Raw genomic sequence first — 25,304 nt, 5'->3', positions numbered from 1 at the left:
GGTTTATATATCTTAATTTTATCATGTAGTGGAACTACAATATACTAGATCCAAGCGTGTACCCAGTGAAGACATCGCGAGGACGACCTGTTAATCTAGACGAAAATCAAATAGCTCTTAAGAATTTCGTAAGTTCTAAGTTCTTAACATAAAAATAGCGATCTTAAAAGCGTGAACAGATGCAGTTTGAAATGTCATGAAATAAATGGGTATGACACTGTGAGTGTGGGCCTGCGTTTGTAATAGGAAAATACACCACATTATTATGTTTAGTACAACTAAACAAATGATAGAAATGGACAAAATAAACCACCTCTGGCTTAGCACAATTTTAAAAGAACTTTAAGTATAAATATGTATAAAATGAACATGAAAATTAAATAAAGTCAAAATATCAATCCTGTAGTTTTGAGAACTAATTTCGATTTGACCACTTTTATGTGTAAATTTATTTTTGATTTCATATAAAAATAGCAAATAATATGCAAACAGATAATAAATATGTTATTAACTGATATTGTCAAATATTTTTATATAACGTTTGTGCAATACAATATATTTAAAGGAAATCAAAATGTCGATTTTTTTGGGCATTCCGTCATTTTCTTCAAATATTTGATAGGTATGAACGTAGCTTTTCATAACAACTTTATTATCGATAACTACTATGTGTAACATATGCATTCCTTTAAAATATTCATATTATGATTACCCTAAAATGGTATGGTAGAAGGGGGGTCATTAGCCATAAGGGGCACATCTACCAAATCTGAGTTACTAGAAAACCGAGTAATCGATTTGGTTTCCTAAACTTTATTTAATGTATTTATGTATAAATTATCCCCTTTAATTATTAAGAAATATAAACCATCTTAGCAATTTTATAAACTATACTTTGTTTAATGTATTAAAGTATAAATTATCCAATTTTATTAATAAATATAGACCTCAGCAATTCTAGAATAATTTTATAAAGTTGTTAACTGCAAACCATTGCCAAATAAATAATTTGTAAATTTTTTTTAAAACTGCATGGTACTCTTTAAACACACATCTTCTATGTACAAATATGAGTATAAACAAAATTAAAACGTGCAGTTCGTTAGAATAGACTTCCAGCACAGAAAACAATTAACAGCGACATAATGAAGAATCTTGTTCACTTTTATTTTTTGTAAATTTTCTATTGTTATTCCTGTGTGCTTGTTTGTAATTCCTGGATAAAAATAGCAAAACCTGCCACAGTATGTTTTCCGGCTAAAAAGCGTTGTGTTAATTATTGCAATTCGTTTTAAACCCCTACAATCATTTCATGTTATAATGAGAAGTTTTCAATTCACTAGTATTTGTGATAATTTGGATTGAAAAAATGTGTTTTTTTAATATTATTTCCTGGAGATTTACCACGTAAAAGTGTTATAATCAGTATATTGCTATTATTGAAATATTTGATGTCATTTACAGTTAATTACTTATAGTTTTTAACAATTTATTTATTCAGTAATTCTGTGAAAGGCGTTATTTTTTATTGGTCTTCAAACTTGTATGAAGGCTACGAGAAATCGTAGTCCGAATTGACAAACATTTTTTATAATTTTTCTCACAATGAATTTCGTTTTAATAAATTGAAAAAGGATTTACAATATTTTTCAACTTTTTGTCTTATTGACACCTATTTGAAAAGTATATTCTATGTAGTTCTTTTTAATAATCAAATTTATTGTGCTGTTATTAAGTTTAGTAGTATACCCCTAATGTCATCAAATGATCTAAAAAATGTATATGTACAGCTTTTGGATAAATGAATAGAACAAATTTAGCAAACTAAGTATTACTGACGACGTATACTTAATATTGGTATTAAATATTAATCATGCGTTTATGCGGCCTACAGCTGTGGTAAAGAAACCGTTTAAAATAAAAAATGGATTAACAACACTAGTTAATACGGATCCAATTATTCACTAATTTTATGTTTTTATCTGATTTGATTGTTTGGTTATAAGAAAAGTTGTAAGCAACCAAAAATCTATTCTCATTTTCAAATATTTTATTATGATGCTAAATTAAAAAAAAACTTTATCTTAAATTGTCGACGCATACAAATAAAACAATTTTCAAAAATTTTTAATAAAATTTTATTTATCAATATTCAATAACAAAGCAAAGTAACTGTAGGCATTATTCATTACCTATAAAAGTAGGTTTAAAACAAATTAGTAAACGATATTATATAAGAAAATCATTAACATACCTTTGTAAATATGGGCAAACCAACATCAAAGAAATTACCAGCCCTTAGGTGTACAGGTTTTTTAAAAAATTCCATATACAAACGTAAAAACTTGCGATTGTCTATAGAGAACTGTAACCATTCACAGTCATAGATGTGATTTATTAAATTTCCTGAATTCATAGTAATTTGGTTAGCGAAATGACAGGGTAGGTAAATTTCTAAAATCATCACACTAAGAAATTGTAACATAGCAAAAAATTGTGTTAATTCGGCAAAAATATTCATCTTAAAATAAAGAAGAAAAAATTGGTAACAGATAAAAATATAAATATTTTAGAACTTGTAGCCCTTACATTTCGTAAACGATAACCACATATTATTAAAGCACTGAAAATTATTTGAGCTAACACATAAAAGGAAATTAATATTTCACATTCGTTGGTCATTCTAAGAAAGAAATTTATAATTAAAACAGACATACATATCTCAATAATATTATTTTTAACTTACCTTTTTATACTCGAGTGCATAACAAATAACTTCCTTAACTCTGTAATGGCTTCAATTTCTTCTATAGATCGTATACTAGAGTAACGCATACCCAGTAATTTATAAAGCAAACCAATATGAAAAATCATATAACAACCCAACATATCCAAACTGGCATTGGATAAGCAGGATACTAATATGCCAATCACATTAAAAGAGTATGCATACCAATATCTCTCTGGATTACGCCATTCAAATGGCAGCCAATAGGGAAAACCTAAACGATATTCATTATCAAATAATACGCCCACAAAGGCAAAGACTCCCGAAAAAACACTACCACTGGTAAAAATTATCACTACATTACGAAAACTTGTTTGGTTTTTCGACCACATGTTCACTTCTTCGGGTGTTAGTAAATTATATAAGGAATTGTATTCTAGTGCTTGAATAAATGAAGTGGCTTTTTTGGATAATATTCGGATATTCAAAAATTTTACTATATAAACACTTAATGCCAATGACATATATAACACATTTCCGGCTTCGTCTAAATCGGACGAAGTGAAAGCTTCCACCCACATTAGCAAGCAAAATAACAAAGTAGCAGGTACATGTATAATAAAACATTGTAATAATTGTATTTTAGATTTAATCAGCTTTTGATTGCTATTTTTGTATTCACTCTTCCAGGGCCATAAGCCCACAAATCTTAAAATTGTTAATAACACACGAGATCCCGTTATTTTGTCACATTTCTCTATTGGTTTCGAGAAGTGTGTTAATGTAATTCTACTCATTTTGATTAACGTTTATTTCTGGCAACGTTTTGATTTAATCTATTTATATTTAACTGTTTGTTTAACCTATTAACAAATAATTTAAACATTTCGGACAGTTTGTTTTCTATAATTTGGGTATAATTATTATATTATTCAACACGAAATATTAATTACATCTTGTAACAGTCATTCATATATGTATATGAAAATATCAATATATGTATGAAACTACTTATAGATTACACTAAGTTATACTGCGATTTCACATTTTTCATATGTATAAAATTCCCTTTAAAATTGTTACACGGTGTTATTTAATAACTTCTCTTACCAACAATTCAATAAGGATACTTATTAAAAAGAAGGGTTAGATATTAGTACATAAATATTGTAAACAAATTGCATGTATTTTATTAACAAAGCTAATTAAATAGTAGACAATAGGGTTTGTCAAAAATAAATAGTTTTTAATTCGGATCAATTTCAAATGTATGCTATATTTTAACGTCAAATGAAAGATTGACACAGAGAAAAAAAATATTGTCTTACAGCTGTCAGAGTATGTATGGATAGTTGTCAAATCGGCAACAAATATATTTATAATACACGACGTTATCAAATCAACATAAAATAATAATGTGTTACCAAAGTGACAACGAAATGTTGTCAAAAAGAATATTGCGGGTGGAAATGGCAACGATTCGTTGTCAAAATTACAACGTTGCATTGCTGAAATGACTCAAAGTTTAATCAAAATGACAACAATGCAATGACAAACGATGCCTTGTCAAAATTATAACCATTTCAAACAAATTCGTTGTTCATATGTTAAAAAACGTGGTAAGATCACTTTTGACAAAGAATTGTATCAATTTTGGTACTTTTATACAGTTTTTTCCTTAGGTGTATTCGTTTTTTTTAAATATTCACCCCTATCTCTAATCATCATTTTACGTGAAATATGTTCCCTTTTCACATTTTTCGTTCACTAACTTTATTGTCATGAAAAAAATTCCTCTTTAGTTAGAGGGAAATGAAAATTTCAAGGGAACAAAATTTTCACTTCTATTGGCGATAGGGGTAATTACAATGACATTTTATATAACTTAGATTTATAAACATTCCAATATTAGTATTGTTTTCAAAACATTTTGAAAATAATATTTTTTTATGTTTTTTCTCACATTTATCGATCACATTTATCAAATCTTAATGCAACAACAAATTGACGAAAACATTTTTTCCAATACCCACCTTAAAGAATACCGATCGATTCAGAATCATTTTTTGAGTCGATTGAGTCATGTCCGTCCGCCCGTCTGTCCGGCTGGCTTTCCATGTAAACCTTGTGCGCAAGGTACAGGCCGCAATTTTCAAGATAATTTGCTGAAATTTGGACCAAGCATGTTTTTTGACGCGGGGACGAAGCCTTTTAAAAATGGTTAATCGGTCTATTATTTCACCTGGCCGAAATTGTGTAAGCCATGATTACGTCAAATATTATATTATCTCTCTAAAAATTGACACAAATAAGTTTTATATAAGTGTAAATGATACTTCAGATTTTTGTAATGACCCTAGCCCCCCATACAAACCCTCTTCAAAAAATGTCTTAAATGCGTAAAATTGACTTGTAACCATTTGCATCACAATGAAACTCAACAAAACTAACTGTTATTTAAAAATATATCCTTTTCCCAAAATTTACCGAGGATCGACCCATATGTATTCATATGTATTCAATATACAATTTTATTAGAATTATTTAAAACTTTAATATCTGAAACACCCTAATAACTCAGAGAAAGACAGTAGACAAAAGAAATCATAAGTACATTCTGTAAATTAATGTCCTTTTTTAAAAACGCTTTTTTGAAAGGGTTTTATATATTTTGTTACTTTTTAATGGCATAATTATTAAAAAATATATTTTATAAAAATAAACACAAATATAAAATAGAGTAAAATTCTTGGAAACTTATCATGAATTTTATAATTTTTCAAGTTCAAAAATAAATTCCATAAATGTTAATTTTAATTTTTTTTATTTTTCCACATTCATTATGAGAGCAAAAAACGAATAAGCGTTATTCATCACCTAAAATGAAACCAAATATTTAATGTTGAAAAGAAATATAACTAAATCAATATTTTCTTTTAAAACCAAAAACCATAAAAAATATAAAATAAACTTTATACAAAACATTTTAGACCAATTACAATAAAAGCAACAACATTAAGAATTATATTTATTTCCTTAAACAAACCTTGGTAAATATTGGTAGACCAACATCAAAGTAATTACCAGCTTTTATTTTTTCCGGGTGTTTCACAAATTCCATATATAAATAAATAAGTTTACGAGTGGGTATGGAAAACTTTAACCATTCCGAACTGTAAATTTGAGTACACAATAGTGAGGAATTCCAAGTTATTTCGTTGGCAAAGTAGCAGGGTAAATAAATTTCTAAAATCATAACGAGCAAAAATTGTAACATCGAATAGAATTGGCTAAGATTTTCCAAAATGTTCATCTATGAGTGGAAAAGGGAAAAGAATGAAAGAACAAAAAAGTTATATTGTCAAAAAATGGAGATGCTAAGTTGTAAAAAAGACCTTTTGTATACGATAACCGCAGAAACATAAAATAAATGCACTTAAAACAATTTGTGACAGAGCATATGATGATACCAATGTCTCACATTCTCGGGCCATTCTATAATCAAAGAGAAACAATTACATATTAAGTAGAATTAAAAGTTATTTTATATATTTGGGTGCTGATTAAAATACTGAGGTTTTATTGTTTTGCTAAATGTTATTTTGAAATAAAATATATTTTTTCAAATCACAATCGATGTCGAAGGACATAAAAAATTCTCAAACAAAATTTTTGAAACAAAAAAAATCAATAATAAAAAAATACGACATACTACGATACAACCGTACAATACCGATTGTAAATTGGACAATTGTATTTAAGGTTTAAGGTTTTCATTAAAGAAAATACACATCCCAGAAAAAAATATTCTTAATTTGGAAACAATAAATATGACTACTGCATCCATAGATACCTCCTTAATTACAGCTTTAAATTATTGCATTACAAAAAAATTTATGGAAGCCATATTTTCAGCAATTTTGTTGTGGTGTTTTGTGGTGTATAAAATCATTTAATTTTTATATATTTCCAATTTTTAGACATTCCAGGTGACTAGCTTTTTTACCAAGTGCTTGTCTTCGATGAAGTCAATCGTCACCCCATAGACTACAACGAGACAGGAAAAGGGATACTATAGTGACGAATGTCTTCACCCTCGTTTGCAAAGAGTACATCCGCGACGAAAGACGAAATAGAGCCAACTGGGTGGTTGGCTCTATTTCGATGCATTGATCCTTTGTAGAACTATGACAAAGCATGAAAAATTCTCTAAACAAAAAAATAATATATATAACACCCATCACACAACTTACCTTTTAACATTTTTGTGAAATTTAAAAATTTTCCTCAACTCCTTAACCACATCTTTCTCTGCAGCAGCCTTGAGATGCAACAAACGTAAACCCAATATTTGATATAAAACAGATGTATGAAATAGAAAATAACTACCAATCATATCCATACAAACGTTTGTTATCGCAGTTACACCAATTCCAAAAACATTATAAACATATGCAATCCAATAATTCCTTTTATTCGTGTGCCATTCAAAGGGAACCCAATAAGCAAATGGCAACTGATAGGCATCTCCATACAGCACCCCAACTGAGGCAGCCGTAACCGTAAACACACTAGAGGTTAGAAACATTATTATTATATTACGAAACATTTTCTGTTTGCGTTGCCACAGCACAACTTCTTCTTGGCTAATTAGTTGAAAATGTTCTCCGTAAGCCAATTCATTGATAAAATTCATTGCCCTAATTGAATAATGCCAATTATTGAGAATTTTCACTACTAAAGCAGCCTCGGTAAATGACATGTAGAGAACATCGCCGGCCTGATCTAAATCTGGTGATAGAAAGACCTCAAGCCACATCAGTGCAATATATGTAAAGGTGATGGGCATATGTATACAGAATCTTTGTATGTATTGCAATCTTTGATAATATTGAAAAACCTTTTCATTTGCGTATTCCCACTTCCATTGCCACATGCCCATGATTTTCATTAGTTTAAGTAAACCACGGACAGCCGAGATTCTATCGCATTCTTTTATGGTAAAGTTATCCGAAGAACTTGGCGTTTTAATCATACTTATTATAATTGTTTTAATTTGTAACTTTTTTTATTGTGTTAAATTTAGTTAATGGGTTCAGCTTGTGATGAATTGTAGTTGGATGTGCGTTGATGGCTGTATTATGGGTGTTGCTTACGTTTTGTATTATTTTGATTTGAATTGTTTAGATTAGTTAGAGGTTGTTGGATTTTATTTGAAATTGTTTGCTTGAAAGTAGGCGGTATTTATACCACTAGTTTAGGTTTCATTTTTTGTTTATGTGATTTAATTCGTAATTAATGTGATAAGTGGATTAATTACCCACAAAATTATGAATAGTTTATGATGATTAAATGACTAAAAGAATCGAAATTTAAATGAAAAGAATTAGGTAAAGAGTTACACGCAATGTTTGGTAAACGAAGTATTATAACGTATGCAGTGATTTTGATAAGAGGAGTTCACGGCTTATTGATACAAATAGTTAAAAAATATTACTGTTTTTTACCCCTTAAAATGTGGGATTTACAACGTCATTCCTCTGGTATTATTTTCATTAGTGAAAACGTCAAGGTACATTTAATTTTGTGTCAACAAAGTGCAACTTGGGAAGATTGAATAAGCATTGCTTAAAAGTGTACTTCCAACACAGCCACTATCAGGTCTTTTAGGCGCCCCATTTAATGGAAAATCTGTATTTATTTTCGATGTTTAGAAACAAGTTTTCCTGTAATTCCCTAGAGTTAATGTTAGTTGGGTATTTTATAAACGGAATTATATCACTCCCAAGCTATTTGCATCGAAAGTCTGAAAAGGGCAAAATAGGGCACCAGAGCGGAACTACCCACCAGAGTGGTTCTACCCACAACTTCATTATTTTAAGAGGTCTTACAGTATTCTCTCGCTTAAATTTTTAATTCAGCCGCGTTCATCAGATCAATTGTCTCTCGCTCAATTTCCTTTAAAGCTAAATTACATTGGGTTTTTCGATGTCAACTACTTCGGAGTGTCCTGGTACCCATATATATGTATATATGTATTCGGATAAAGTTTTTTAGCAATGCCATATGGTCATAGATTTAGCTTCATCAACTGATATTTCCCTGTTGACACCTGCTGGCTCCATATTTATTCTAGTCTATATTACGAATTCCGTAATTTCTAAATCTTCTGCCTGAAAGCTAGTGCTGTGATTAGATAAAAGGTATATCTTTGGATATAAAAGGCAATTTTATCTGTCTAATCGAATTTCTGCGGGAATTTTCTCTTATGTTAAGCTTGATCATAAGATTCTATATGGGATCAGTATTTCAAGTTCTATGTCTTATATGAAATCGGGCAGGTCCGATGATTGTCTGATGTTGAAAGTGCTTCCTCATAGCTCATGGATTACTCCTAAGTACTTAGCACTCTGGGTCACCGGTATCTTTTTGTACTGGAAAAATTTAATTAATATTCAAACTGCCTTCGTTTAAGCTTTTAAGAAATTCAATCCGTTTTTGCTTTGCATATTTTTAATTACAAAAATTTCGTGGCTTTTTTCCCTTTGTGTTTTACCCCACATTTTCTTGTGTGTTGGCTTCAGAAAAGTTTTTCTAATTGTTTAACTTTTAGAAAATTTTCACTAATAATTAATGTTTGTCCATAAGACTGTGATTTCTTACACAAAAATATAAATAAATATACGTAGTATCAGTTTTGGTTGGCGCTGTAAAACATACTGTTTAACAAAAAGTACTTTTGGGGTGATATAAGAAGGAGTTCTTCAATTCGCTATAACATAATTCTAAACTTTAAAATCGAAGGCGTTAGTTTAAATGGGTTGTTCTTTAATAGTACCTTAGTTTTCTTAAAAATGTACCTGAAATACAATTTAACAGATTTGATTGAATTTAAGTTCCCTGCTTAAATTTTCAACTTTGTAACATTTTGAAATGTTTTACTTTGCCTATACAAACATAAATTATTTATGCATACTTACCTACATAAGCATGGTTGTTGTCGATGAATATGTATGTAGACGTCCGTTGTATTTGTACAAAATATTTATGATTTTGCTGTACAACAGTTTATGTAAGTGTATGGTTGTTGGATATTTTATTACGTTCAAATAATAATAATAATTATAATTACTATTAATTGCTTTCCTAATAATGTTAATTACATTTCATTGGTTTTACTACAACATACTTTAATCATGTTGTTGTTCTTGATGCTATTACTGCTTGTAGTGTTGTATTGTTGTTATTATTATTTGTTTTACACACAATCAAATAAACAAATAAATAAAATACATTCTAAATAAAGTTTGTACATGAGAAACAAAGTGAGAGTGTGTACCATCTGTATGTTGCTATTCCATTTATTTATTATATAAACAATTAAATTCTAACCAACCATAAACTTGCTTTAATTTAAAAAACAAAACACCAACGGCAGCAACAATAAATACATCAAGGATTAATTTCAAAGTAATTATAAATAATTGTTGTTTTCATCATCAACCTCATCATTCAAAGGAATATTATAAATTTTGAAAATATTTTGTTTTTTTCAGAGATCTTGTGTAACAAAATATTTAATTTAATTATAAATTTACACCCACTTGCACAGTGATGAGAAAACTTATGGTGGAAAGTTGAACAAATTTAGATTTAATATAAAAAAATACATTTTTAACAAACAAAAGTTATGAAAAGAGTTCAAAAATACTTATATTTATATAATTAAAATTTGAAAATTAATTAGGGGGTTAAATGACCGCAAACTAAGTTTAAAACTATGAGATGGCCAAAAAATCCTTGAAAAATTTTATTTGAAGACTACATACGAAAACAAAAAACCGCCAGAAAAATCCATAAATAAATTTAGAGTCTAATTGATATATTAAAAAGTAAAAGTGCTATATTCGCCAGTGCCGAATCTTATATACATTTCCCATAGTGTGAAGATTATAATATTTTCATTTATTTTATTTGTCCGATTATATCATTATTATTACAACTACGCTTCATAAAAAAAATCACAAAGTAGGCAATGAAACCAAAAGACATATGAAACAAAATGTACAGTACAATGAAACCAACATACATCCTCTCATAAATATTTTTTGCAATACACAGTGTTGTTTCTATATATTTATCAAAGCATTTCTTCTTGGATTTTTGGTTATATCACTGTTATTTATGGACGGATTTGTCTGATTTTAAATAGAAAACATCTCGAAAGCATGTCTGACAGAAATATTGAAGATTTGGCTGCTAAAGATATCTGATCTTTAGAAAACTGATTTCAACTTATAGACAGGCAGACTTACAGACATGCAGGCAGACATACTACTTACAGACATGCAGGCAGACAGAAATGGCTTAATCGATTCCGCTGTCTATAAAGATTAATTCTTCATCAACTGAACTGAAACAAGAACTGAACTAGAACTGAACTAGAACTGAACTAGAACTGAACTGGAACTGAACTAGAACTGAACTAGAACTGAACTAGAACTGAACTAGAACTGAACTAGAACTGAACTAGAACTGAACTAGAACTGAACTAGAACTGAACTAGAACTGAACTAGAACTGAACTAGAACTGAACTAGAACTGAACTAGAACTGAACTAGAACTGAACTAGAACTGAACTAGAACTGAACTAGAACTGAACTACAACTGAACTAGAACTAAACTATAACTAAACTCCAACTAAAGTAATACTGACTTAGAACTAAACTGGAGCTGATTTCCACAATTTAGTGGGTTTTAGCAGATTATGGAGTACAAGATTTTTTGATTTCTTGCAAATAAATTGTAAAATATTATTTGGATAAAAATATTCTTCTCTTTTGCTATTTTTTACTTCAATATTTTTCAATACATTAGCTGTGTTCCTTTACTTGTCATGTATGCAGGTTTTTCCCAGAAATTGTAAAAGAGAACAAAAGTGACAAATAATAATAATAGTTTTCTCTTTGCCAGAACTTGTCGGTTTTAGCCAACAAATTTTTTCCTGGCAAATAGAAAAAAATTTTCAAATAAATTATTTTTCAAAAAAAATACATTGAAAACAAAAAAATTTTTATTTATTGAAAGAGAAATTTAGATTTTACTTTTTATATTTTTGAGAAAATTTTATATTTTTCTCTTGTTTTACTACTTTTACTAGAAATGTATTTAAGCAAACCTATTAATAAAAATTTATCTCTTTAACAGCTGGCAATATCTAGTTCGTAACTATCCCGTGACCTCACAACCTCTGGCAATATTGATTATATTTATAGTACTATGGTTACTAGGTTATGTACTTATGCCCGAATATGCGATACCCAGTACCGCCATAATGCGTTTGATACTTTTAATTGTTGGTGCTCAGATCGCTGGTATATTAGTGACATTTATCAAATTGCCTGATATGTTGGGTATGTTGTTCTTTGGTGTTTTATATACAAATGTGGGTTTGGCTGATTTTAGTGGTTATCAAAAATTGGAAGCTTTCTTGAGGTAAACGAATTTTGGTCAAGCAAACATAAACACTTTATTGAAACTGAAATTTTCTTTGAATTTTTAGAGAAATGGCCTTAATTAATATAATGCTATTGGCTGGCTTTGGTTTAGATGCCAATGCTTTTAAAAAATTGTGGTTTATGATATTACGTTTAACTCTAATTCCCACCATTGCCGAAGTAGCCATAATAACAGTTTTAGCTCATTTCCTGTTAAATATGTCCTGGTTATGGGGCATTTTATTGGGGTAAGTGAGAATTATATTTGTTTTATTTAAATTTCTTCTAACTAATGTAATAAAAACTAAATTTATTCTGAAGTACCTTGTAAATATTAAGTCTTGTTAAGTGGAAAAAATGCATATATGTAAATAAATTTATAATAATTATAGTGCTACGAGTGTTAGCTTCTACTACTACAGTAGCTAACACTCACCACTGCATAATTTCGCACAATTATTAAATATGAAAAATTTATTAAAAGGCGGTTAGAATTAAAATGCTTGTTCACTGACTGCACGCTTTTAAGGTAATATGTATAAGGAAACATACATACGTAAATATGCAAGTTTACATAAGAAAATGTGTGTGTGTGAGTGGTTACGTTTCTGCCCATTTAATTTGATACTTGGCAACTCTACAATTTCATTAGCACAAAATGTTGAAATTTTCTTTCTTTATGCTGCTGCTTCACAGCATGTTATTAGGAACGACCATCAAACCCTAGTTGGATTGTTGGCGGATGTTTAAAATGAAACAAAAAGAAAGAATAAAATTAAATATCGCGACAAAAAAATTCTACTATTTACCTCATCTGCATATGTGTGTACATCAATTGTATAGTTGTGGTGTTAGTTAAGGTAGTTAGTAGTGGTTTTTAAAAATAAATACAAATTGATTTTGTAGCGCCTTGAGGGAAGTTTCTCTCTTCTCAACGGCCTAGAACAGATTCAAACCGAAACTTGAATTTTAAAATCGTGTGATTCAAACTAATCTTTTTACTCCTACGAACATTTAATATTAGAAATAGTGATTACAACAAATAGTAAAAAATTTTAAATTTAATATTTTGTATTATTATAATGAAAACATACTTCCCTACCGCGAGGGCAAAGAATACCTTTTTATAATTCAATATCTAAATAAATGAAGTTGTAGTTAACCGCAAACATAAAAAAACGTGTTTCTTCAGCAACAGCTACCAGTAGTGGCTGTTACTGATACAATAGAAAAAAAGAACTTGGCATAAAACATACTAAATGCACAATTTTGTAATTAGTTGCTGCATACTTTAACTAACACAACAGACACTACGATATAATCATATTTGTACTTAGCAAGTTATATGGTGAGTTAGTACACTCCATCGCTATAATAAGTACCTACTGCAAACAGCTGGAGAGAAATAATATAAGTACTGGTTATACTTACCACTACAAATTGCATTAGTGGTTGAAACAGCAGTAGTATAAATATATAAGATTACCCTAAATATACCAATAGGTTTGGATTTGCTATGTCAATCGGACGGAGGTTCTTAAAACTTTTTTGAGAAAATAAGTTTCAAAGCCTTTTTAAGAATTTCATGTAGGAATACCAGTGTAATTTTTGAAAAATATTTTCCATTTTTTCGAAATGGTTCTTAAAAATTTCGTAACTTTGAGTTGATTACATCAAAAATAATTTGAAAAGTTTTGTAGAATATTTTTGGTCCACAATATGATTTTTAGTGGGTTGTATAGGAATATTATTTTCGCTTTTTATATAGAAAATAAAATAGTTTGGCATTTGGTTTAGTTGATTTCAAATTTTTTCCTAATTTTTTGAAATTTATGTGACCTTTGTAATACAGTACAAGTCGTTTTGCAGACCAGACATACACTAACAAAAATTTTAATTAACCAAACTGTGCATCTGTTGAATTCCGTAATAAGGACAAATAGCTCTGCAAGTGGAGTTAAGTAAAAGAAACTAGTAATTTTAATACTACCTACATACATATCATATGTATGTGTATGTGATTAAGAAAAATTGTCATAATCGCAAATACTGTATTATAAAAAATAATATGTATATTTCTTATAACACTGTAATAGTATGTGTAAGCGCGTATGTTCATGCACTGAAAATAATCCATGCTCAATTTTTCGAAAAAAAACGTAATTCAGTAATATTTACAAAAATTTCGTGTATAATACGAAATATTATTTAATAAAACCCTTTCTATTTTTACGAAAGTACGAAAACCTTTCCTAATATTTTTTCTTAAATTTTAGCGAAATTAAACATAATGATATTAATTATATTATAATTAAATAAAACTACAACGTTTTTATAAAATTTAAGAAAAAGTATATGTAATATTATTCTCGAATTATTTTCATAAAAAAATTGAAATTCGTGTGGAGAAAAATTTTTAACTAAAATTAGAAAATTTATTTAAAAATAAACAAAAATGTTTGAATAAATTAATATTTCGTAAGTTTGACCATATTTATTCAATTTATGTAAATTAATTTTTTCAAGAATATTTTGCATTATACTAAAATATTTCGTACAATTTCGTATATATTACGAAAGAATTTCGTGGTGCGAAACAATGAACGATTCGTACAATGTACAACATTTTTCGTATATATTAGGCATGAATTTTTTTCAGTGTGTAATACATATTAAGAAAAAAATTGAACAACTGAAGCACTAAATTTCATATACACTTAGTTAGAGGACTTGCTACATCAGTTTTACATGAAAATATTCATGTTAAGCCTTTCACTTACACAATATTAATTTTTTTTTATTATGCATGATGGTTTCCACACACACACATGCAGCGATACTTGAATCTCTTATAACTCTGGCATTTATGTGTTCTGCCCCATCCTATGCAAATGTCAAAAGTTGGGTGTTTCTACGTTGTTTCTTTTAGTTTTTTTTATTATACATTTTTGGAGAGGTCTTACGCTAATGACACTAGAATTTTTAATTTTTCAGACATTTGGTTGTCTACAACAACCACCATTATAACTGCAGCTATAAAATTATAGTTGCATCTTGCTTGTCTATTTTTTTGGTTAGTTAATGGTGTTGCTAGAACTCATCGTTGCCGTCATCATCATAAGTTTGTTTTTTTTTTTTTTGCTTTTAGTTATTTAATGATGGTCGTTGACGTTCATTTAAATGGCTCTGTTAGTTTTTCTAACTATGAACCAATGTTAGAATTTCACATACACAGAAGATATTGCAGAAATGTTCTAGAGGCCTTTCAATTTCAAGGCCTCTGTTAGAACTAAATAACTTGTCATATTTTTTTCAAAATTTGTGAACTTGTGAATTTACAGCAATGAAATAGAAAGAAGCGGACCAGTTATATCTGTTGTAAATATTAAAGGATGTTAGTTTAGGGTAGGGAAAATTTAATGAAACTTACTTAGAGCGAATCTCGCTTTCTTTTAACTTTTTAAAAGTTTTCTGAAGCTAAAATAATGCATTGAAATTGAGGTGGTGTTATTGCTTCGTCGTTTAAATATTAATGTTAGATAAAAATGTGTCTTCAAACAGGCCCTTCGAATCCACAGATATTCATGCTTAATAATTTTTCGAAACGATATATATGTACGATAACTATGTATGTGTATTTTCAACATTTTGAGGAAATTAGTGTTTGGGTGTGTTATTTTATATGTATATATTAAATTTTTTGGTATGTTTTTCACTATATTTTTGTCATAACTTTATTAAAATCCAATCAAAAAGTCACTAAACATGTAATTAAGTTGTTTCGCAAGAATTATTGAGAAGGAAAATTGTAGTTTGTTAAAAGTTATTTTATAGTTTAACTGCCTAATTCATCAATGGTATTTTGAACAAATTTTGTATGAAAAATTGTCTTATAAACCTGTGATAAATTTTTATGAATATTCATAACAACTCATTGTCGTGAATAATTTTCTACACAGAATTTTCAAAAACCAATATTTTATATCAATATAGAATGAAACAAGAAATTAATTAATTTAATTTAAGTCTTAAAATAAAACAAGTATGATTGTTTGGTCGGACATTGCCGACTATGTGATACCCTACACCTGTCAATATGTTAAAGAAGTGGATAATTTTTAAAAAAAATGAAGCACTTATTTTGTTCTTTAACCGTATTGTGGAATATTTTTACGTATTATTGACAAAAAAACTGATTTTCTACAAGAGGGCTCATAGGGGAGTAAGGGTAAATATGGGCCTATTCTATAAGTTATTTATGTAGATTTTAATCATTTCATTAGAAATTATATATGAATTTTGACATTTTTTTAAGGGGAGTTTGTATGGGGGCTAGGGTCAAATGAGGCCCGATCACTATAAAAATTAGTAATGTCATTTAGCGTTCTATAATATATTTTTGTTAACATAATAGAACATTTAACGTAATTATGAGCCCAAAGGCCCGATTCGGGGGTACGGTTGTATGGGGGCTAAGCGAAAAAATCGACCGATTTCAACCATTTTCAATAGCGTTCGTCCTTGAACCAAGAAGAGAATAAATGCCAAATTTCATTTTGAAAATTGCGTTAACATGGAAACACAGACAGACGGACGGACATAGCTAAATCGACTCAGAAAGAGATTCTAAGCCGCTTGGTATACTTCAAGGTGGGTCTAGAACCAATATTTTTGGGTGTTATAAACATCAGCACAAACGCATAATACCCTCCCCACCATAGTGGTGTAGGGTAAAAAAATTAATTAAGATGCTAATAAAACCTCTTCTTTGTTGGCATTATAACTCATTATTTAAACACGGTGATGACATTGTAGGCAATTTAAAGATGCAATTTCGATCGAGAATGTACCTATATATATGTATATATACTTCATGGTATGCAAATCAATATTTTATCCCGGCAAACAAGTAATCTTGGATCGTATATTAAATACATACCCAGCAAAATCTTTGTAATAATTTTCAATTGTAACCAATACTTAAACAGTTTTTTGGATGATAATTAAAGTTTTTTTTTATTAATCTATTCACACACTCAATGCTCCACTAACAACCCAGCAAAAACTTGAAATAAAAATTCACTTACACAAAAGCGTTTACTACAAACAAGTATAAATCAGTGTTTTTAACAACTGATATTAACTAGTGGCAATCCATTAACTAATTGTTTGATAGGCAAAACGACTACCTATTTGCCATTAACAAAATAAAATAATGGTATTGAAAACTAGATGCTGGTTTACAAAATAATGTATGAAATAACTACATTACTCATTGGAAAAATTTTGCTAGGTCAATAATAAATGTTTAAATAAACGATTTGTCTCTTTCTACAAATTAACAACTCAATATTTAATTTTCCTATCCCTATTTCCAGGCTCGTTATTACAGCCGTCTCTCCAAATGTGGTCGTCACCGTTATGTTGAAATTAAAAGAAGAACGTTTAGGTCTTAACAATGGCATTCATACACTTATCTATGCCATGACCACTTGCAATGATGTAGTGGCCATATTTTTATTTGGGGTATTTTGTGGAGTCATATTCTCTACGGGTAAGTTAATATTTCGCAGAAAAAAACTCGTTTTAAATTCAAACTAACTTTTTCTGTACTTTAAGGTACTTTAACGGAACAAATTCTGCAGGGACCCATCGGTATTGGTATTGGCATTGTATTTGGCTATGTATATGGTCTTATGTTACAATATTTACCCTCGCGTAATGCGGTAAGTAATCAATGTGTTTTTTTCTGCATACATTTTGTAGTTGGTTTGGGTTGTTTCTGTTAAGGAATTGAGTTATAAAATTTCTTTTTATGGCTCATATTTTTTGGTCATAAATGTTCGCAGCTTTTAGTTCTAGAAGTAGTGTGTAGAAAAGTTTGGTACCAATACAAATATGTATGCAAGTAAGTATTACTGGCAACTTGTTCTCGTATAAATAGTTGGAATTGGTGTTGTCCTCGTACAATTTTGACTTTTGTTAAATATTTGAAAAACGTATTTAACACAAGATACAAATACTTTTCTTTCTTTGCATATGTAGATATGCATTTGCAAGATATTTAAAAGTATTTATTCATTAAGTGAAAATCGTATAAATATGATATAATTTTGTTCAACTGTTATTAATAACATTTGTAATCATTAATGTATTTCCAATTTTTCTTGTATTATTTATGCTCAATTTCTTTGTGAAGTGAATTGTGTATATTTAAGGCATTACACTGTTCGACACTGAATATTAGATACGAACCGGATGATATATGACTGAAACTTTTAATAAAACTTGTTGCTTTTTATTACGTGATCCTGTGCTCTTTTTAAAGAGCTTAAAATTTTTAAAAAGTTAATTTAAAAAAAATATTTTTAAATACTTATTCTACTCATTAAATAGTGCCAAATTTGATGTCAACAAAAACAATACGATTTTGTGTAATTTTTTATATTAGGTCGAATAAAATCTGCCTTTCAAATTTATTTTGGAAAAATATAATTTTGAAAAACTAAATAAATATTAAAGGATAAAAATTAAAAAAAAAACATTTTTAACATCTATTTATCTTTAGAAATAAAAAAAATTTCAACGAAAACTCGAAACAACAATAACAACTCTTTTGAATGAATTAATTACTTTACAATGCCTGCCGTTAACAACACGACAGCTTCTGGGATTTTTCTGTTGTCTAGTATTCACATAGTACATTTCCTACATTTTGCAACTTAAACGATGCTCCTTCGGTTACTGTGTTTTGAGTATGGTGTTAAAATTGTTTCGTATTCTTTTTTACGAGAAAAATAAATTTTATGTTTATTACGTTCTGCCTGTAGCAAGGCTTCTTATATTCCTAATGGTGTGCATAATCAAATATACAAGAAAATAATGTAGCTCAAACAAATCCTTTATACACCCACAAACAGAAATGGTAGAGCAGCAGGACCTACTTTATGCGAAGCATACAGATAGTTACCACTTGTTTGTAACTGTATTTTTGCTTTTTACATAGAGGAGTAATATATTTTTATAGTCATGTGAGTTTGTGGCAGTGATACTTGTACAAGAAATGAATTTCGCTACAAGTATATCAGAATGTGCAACAACATATTGGGTTTTTTTGCCATTAACATACATACACATATTTTGCATTATTACTATATTAGCACGTAAAAATTTACAAAATATATTGTTAGCAAACCGATTTTAAGAATATACATTCTTTTATGGAAAATATATAATTTTATGACCCGTCTGGGCAGTATATTTAGAGGTATAAAATTATGGTTAAAATATTAAGTTAATACGAAAATGTTCAGCCTTTTTGGCTTAACAAATTATTAATATAAAAAATATTATTTTCAGCAATTTGCTGCAAATCATTATTATTTGTCTTTTCTAACTTTAAATATAAAAGAAGCATACTTTAAGTTATACAAATAAAATAAAAAGTTCTGCACTTATTTTAGAGTTTATGTTAAATAACTGTTAAAAGTATTTTTTAAACTTACCTGCCTGTCAATCTTTCTTAACTGTATAAACATTTCTAAAACGAGAGAGAGAAAAAAGTACATAAATAAATAGAACGAGTTGTAACTTTCTGCCCCAAAAAAAATACCCCCAAAAAAACTTTTTAAATTAGAAACACACAATTTGCATAAAAGAGCAACAAAATATGAGAAAAAAAGTTTTAAAAAAAATATATATAAATTTTATTTTGAATCTTGTTGCTATTGCTCCGGTACTGTTTGATTTAATTCAACTCAATATATAACAAATATTTGAAAATTGAATTTATTATGCAGTCAGACATTTTTAAATATTCATACAATTCAATCAGTATAAAAAAAGTTATACGAGTGAGTTATATTTAGTTTAAATGGATACACTCACTCACTTAACTTGTAAACTCAGAATCATATATTCGCATATGAATTGTTACGGATTGCTTTATGCAAATGAATGTTTTTGGTATTTTTTTTTTAACTTTAATATAAAAATTGTTTAACAAATAGTTTCATTATCAAAAAAAAAAAAATGATTTTCATTTCCGAATGCCTAGTACCAAGCTAACATAAGATATTTACCAAATCTGTTTCAAATAAATTTTACTTTTAATTATTTCTAAAATATTTAAAGTATATTTAGTTACATTTCCTATAAATTGTTTTTATTATAAAAACAAAATTTATGTCAAAACGAATAGCAAAAATAACCAGACATTCCATATAATATTTCCGTGTATTCAAAATAATTTATCTCATCCGTGCAATTTGTGAAAAATATAATTGTTTATCTTCAAACAAGTTCACTAAAGCTCTATATAATATTTCCCCATATGAAGTCATTCTTTATCCCATGCTTTACTACTTACAGCTAATACCACAACAACAGTCATGCAATTGACATTTTTATTAAAGTTTCATTTGTGCAACTTTTTCTTATTCTCCTTTGACTTCATGCAAGTATTAAAAAGTTTCACAATTTGTTCATTTCATTTTCAATACCTTGAAATCCATATAAATTCTTGAAAAACTCATCTATTTATGTAGGAAAAAATATAATTTCTCTAACAATGGTTATTAACTTTTTACCGTGCGTAAATCGCTACAATTCTTTAAAATACAAAAAGGCTTTTTCCTTTGCATCCTGTAAATAAAAACTCTTTTTCTTTTTAAAAACATTTGTAAAGTATAAAAATATATTGGAAAAAATTGTCTCTGATAAACGCATAAATTTAATAAATCAAATAGTAAGTCTTTCAACAATTGCAATTTGTTCTTCCTTTTTGGTTCAAATTATTTACGAAAAGAAATACTACTTATGCAAACAGCACGTAATTGCTAGGATTTCAGGTTTTCTTAAGAATTCTTGGAATGACAAAACATAAGATAAAAAAACCCAAAAGGTATTTTCGTTTTAAACAATTTTAAATCAGACTATGACTAGACTATTACTAGACTATGACTAGACTATGACTAGACTATGACTAGACTATGACTAGACTATGACTAGACTATGACTAGACTATGACTGGACTATGACTGGACTATGACTAGACTATGACTAGACTATGACTAGACTATGACTAGACTATGACTAGACTATGACTAGACTATGACTAGACTATGACTAGACTATGACTAGACTATGACTAGACTATGACTAGACTATGACTAGACTATGACTAGACTATGACTAGACTATGACTAGACTATGACTAGACTATGACTAGACTATGACTAGACTATGACTTTTAAATTTTTATTTTTCACTTTAGCCACTGTTGCTCAAAATTCCCTAAAAAATTTTCATTTCACTTTTTTATTCTTCGTGGCATTGATATACATCATGCAATTTTAACAATGTCTACGGGTTTTCTTTCTCAAACTAGTAACAAGCGTTGAGAAAAATTGACATGGATAAAAAGAGAAGAAAATATGTTACCACAAATTATAATTTTTTGTGGCACTGCTGCTATTGCTGCCACTGCTCAACAGAAATATTTAGAAACTAAAACTTGTTACAGAAAATCACACTAAATTTATGAATTGAATAGACATTTCCCTTCCTGCTTAAACAATCCGAAATATGTAAGTTGCAAAATTTTGGCGAAAACAAAGAAATGTGCTTACAAACACACACATTGCTTGAAAAAATTACAAATGTGTAATAAAAAATTTGGTAAGAGAAAAAACTGTGTGTAAAGATTTTTTTGTTTATTTTTGTGACTATTAGAATTGGCCATTTATAGTGAAATCTTAGTTCATCTAAAATGGTAAAATAGTTACTACATGTGTTGCATTTGTAGAAACTCTTTTATGGCCACAAAATAACATTTATACAGCTGCTATTCACGCAAAGCCTATTTTACTTTACAATTTAGTTTTTTTTTTTTTTTGGTTGGCACAGTACAGTGGAATGCTTATAGAATAAACAGTAGCAATATCCTTCAGTTGATATTTAGTGTATAATATCATTCAATACATGTTTTCCCTTGAACTACTGTTAGTTTGTTCATTTTAATCTGTACATCAAACTGTTCAAAATCTTTCCTTACAAATTTTTGAAATCCCTTAGCATACAGTTATAAAATTCTACTATTTAGTTTGTAAATCACTTTTAGAAATAAGATTTAGTTTCTACAGTTTATGTTGTAGCTTAATGTATTTTCACTCTATCAAATATTTTCTTTTCTGTCCTTTTTTTTTAGTATTTTTAACGATTTTTTTTATATTTTTTCATTTCAGATCTATGTAAATGGTTTACGTTTTGTTTTGACTGTCTTGGGCGGTACCATTGCCGTGATGGGCAGTAAAACTATCGGTTATCCATCAGCTGGTGCCTTAGGGTGTGTAACAGTTGCTTTCATAGCTAGCATTGGATGGAAGCGTCAAGAGAAAAAATTGACACCACAACAACTACAAACATATGAAAATGTAAGTTTAAGATTACGATTTTTTTAATCCTCAAAAGCAAAAGCTCTATAGCTAGTTATAAAAATTGAATGCACTAGTATTTTGTTTATTTATTTTTTATTTCAATATTTTTCCTTCCTTTGCACAAGTGTGTAAATCTCATGGACGGTATGTTACAGTATTTTGAATACATTTGAATTTTGTATTTACATATTCGTGTATACTAAGTTTATACACATACTTAGTTTTATTCTTTTAGCTATGTTTTTGATACGAATGATGTATTAAGAGATGGAAGGCCAGTTTGAAAACATAGACGATTTTTATTGTGGTGTTTAAATGCTTAAATCATAGTCTAGTCATAGTCTAGTCATAGTCTAGTCATAGTCTAGTCATAGTCTAGTCATAGTCTAGTCATAGTCTAGTCATAGTCTAGTCATAGTCTAGTCATAGTCTAGTCATAGTCTAGTCATAGTCTAGTCATAGTCTAGTCATAGTCTAGTCATAGTCTAGTCATAGTCTAGTCATAGTCTAGTCATAGTCTAGTCATAGTCTAGTCATAGTCTAGTCATAGTCTAGTCATAGTCTAGTTATCAAATTACAAAAAATGTGAACCTATATCAATTTAATCTCTCTATTTTATCATTTCTTAAATATTTAAAAAGTTTTTGTATAAAATTTTTTATTTGTTGCAAAAACACGCTAGTGACACTTTTTGGTTTAATACATGTTAAAAAGTTTATATGTAGATGCACACAAATGACAAGTGTTGAGAATTTTTTTTTTAATATAATTTTAAATTATTTTCTCATAAATTCATCAACTACTCATACAGCAACAACAATAACTATTACCAAAGTGTTGTTGGAATCTGAGAACATTTTGTTATACAGTTTTTTGTTGTTCTTGGATGACTTTATTAACACTTTATCACAATTTTAAGTGCATATAAAGTGGTTTTATCATCACTTAGCATACAAACAACAAACACAAAAGAATTTATATTTAATATCCAAACATAGAGACATACATAGTTACCAGATGATTTGAGTAAAAAATCTTCAAATTTTCAAAAAAAATATATATACAATTAAGTTATGAAATTCATATATAGTATTTATATTAATATTTTTTTTTAGATCAAAACAAATATTTCAATTTGGGTTAATTTTTATTAATTTTGTTTGTTTTAAAATATTTTTTTTTCAAATCGTGCAAAATATTTAGGTTAAGTCGTCTATAGATCATTTTTGAAATCGATAAATCTGGCAACAGTGCACACAATGCATGCATGCACTTGAATGCAAAGTCTCTTACATTTTTTTATGTAAAGTACATTTTCTCTTTTATTTCTCAATATAATACATGAATTTGATGAATAAAAGTGTTTATTGTAGTTTTTGCTTCTACAAAAACTACTGCTAAAAAAAATAAGAGCATTTCACACTTTAAAGTCAAGTCAACTACCAGAAATCTTATCAAAAAGTCAATCTTGTTGACACATTTAATTGCAAAGACAGCTTATGACATTTGATTTCATCTCATTTTTTTCGTATATACATGTATGTATGTATTTTTTTCAATTGGCTTTTCTTCTCTACTTATCTTTACTTTGCTTTTACATTTTATTTTTTTATGAAAATTTTATGTTGCACGTTTTTTTTTCTTTATTGTTAAACTGACCCAATGGGATGTTTATGACAAAGTAGTGCAACAAAAAAAAAACATAGAAAGGTAGTGTTCAATGTGAATAAGTGGAGTAGGAAAAAATACAAAAAAGTTAAGAAAGAATGATTTCTAAGATCATAGAAAATATTACAAAATTTTAGATTTTCCTATGAAAACGACAAATGCAATTTTTTTAAAACTAATAAAGGCCTATGGAAACACTTCTTTAAAAAATTCTGCATTTTTTTTACCCAAAAAATATGGAGAAAGTAATCAGTTTTAAAAAGTTAATTATAAATTATATACATATTTATGTAGTTTTGAATCTGTTTATACTGTTTTCATAATAAGGCAATGGTCACTTCGCCTTTTAGTTCTTCCTCTCTTTTCGATTCTGTTTGAGCAAAAAATCATTTTATTTACAAACACAACAACTACAACTTCAATAAAAATAACATTTAAGGAAGAATCCTTTCAAACTGCACATGTTTTATTTCCTCTTGTTTATGTGCGTATGTTTTTAGGCGCAATAAAAACATAAGCATACAAAAAAATATACACGAACGAATGAACGCACTCACTAAAATCTAGGAAAGAGAACAAGAAAGATAAACAAAAACAAATAAACAGAAAGTAACCTTTAGTATATTCAAAAAGTGTCAATTCCATAAAGTCTAGTGAATTATTTCACAAAACACTGTTGATATTTTGCACGTTTTAGCAAACTTGGAAATTGGACAACTAGAGTTAACTTTCAAAAAAATCTTAGTAAATTGACGTAAAATTTACTTTTTTCTTTAAAATTTTTATATGGAAACATATGTATGTATTTACCATCATATATGCACTTAGTTCAACCAAGAGTTGTCACATTTTGAATATAATGTGTCGATATAAAAAAAGCGAAGAATGTGTAAGGAAAAAGTTTAATAAACAACATAAAAGTAGTGCCCAATTAACAGAAACTTCAGAGGTAATGGAGAAAAAAAAGATAAAAAT

At 28.4% G+C, this 25,304-nt stretch overlaps 3 protein-coding genes across 4 annotated transcripts in view; 1 reads left to right on the top strand and 2 right to left on the bottom strand.

Moving 5' to 3' along the window:
* LOC111687013 (sodium/hydrogen exchanger 9B2) overlaps positions 1-25,304 on the top strand; it is a 64,458-nt gene that overhangs the window by 29,523 nt on the left and 9,631 nt on the right. For both annotated transcript variants that reach the window (XM_046949201.1, XM_046949202.1), the window contains 5 exons: positions 11,936-12,223; positions 12,291-12,473; positions 17,604-17,779; positions 17,845-17,951; positions 22,470-22,658. In XM_046949201.1, coding sequence (XP_046805157.1) covers positions 11,936-12,223; positions 12,291-12,473; positions 17,604-17,779; positions 17,845-17,951; positions 22,470-22,658 — 943 coding nt within the window. The remainder of the gene's footprint in view (positions 1-11,935; positions 12,224-12,290; positions 12,474-17,603; positions 17,780-17,844; positions 17,952-22,469; positions 22,659-25,304) is intronic.
* On the bottom strand, positions 5,481-7,763 carry LOC124419596 (odorant receptor 94a). Its single transcript, XM_046949735.1, has 4 exons — positions 6,982-7,763; positions 6,124-6,223; positions 5,775-6,041; positions 5,481-5,605 (listed from the first exon to the last, which is right to left on the bottom strand). Exons 1-4 carry the CDS (start codon positions 7,761-7,763, stop codon positions 5,552-5,554), a joined length of 1,203 nt encoding a protein of 400 aa, XP_046805691.1. The 3' UTR covers positions 5,481-5,551.
* The window catches only part of LOC111686961 (netrin receptor DCC), a 258,387-nt gene continuing 252,813 nt past the window's right edge, over positions 19,731-25,304 (bottom strand). Inside the window, exon 12 of the mRNA XM_023449367.2 lies at positions 19,731-19,765. The gene's annotated coding sequence lies outside the window, so the exon portion shown is untranslated. The remainder of the gene's footprint in view (positions 19,766-25,304) is intronic.

This window comes from Lucilia cuprina, chromosome 4 (genome assembly GCF_022045245.1).
Source record: "Lucilia cuprina isolate Lc7/37 chromosome 4, ASM2204524v1, whole genome shotgun sequence".
NCBI classification, from domain to species: Eukaryota; Metazoa; Arthropoda; class Insecta; order Diptera; family Calliphoridae; genus Lucilia; species Lucilia cuprina.
The sequence above is the reverse complement of the archived record's forward strand: the minus strand, read 5'-3'. Positions and strand labels throughout refer to the sequence as shown.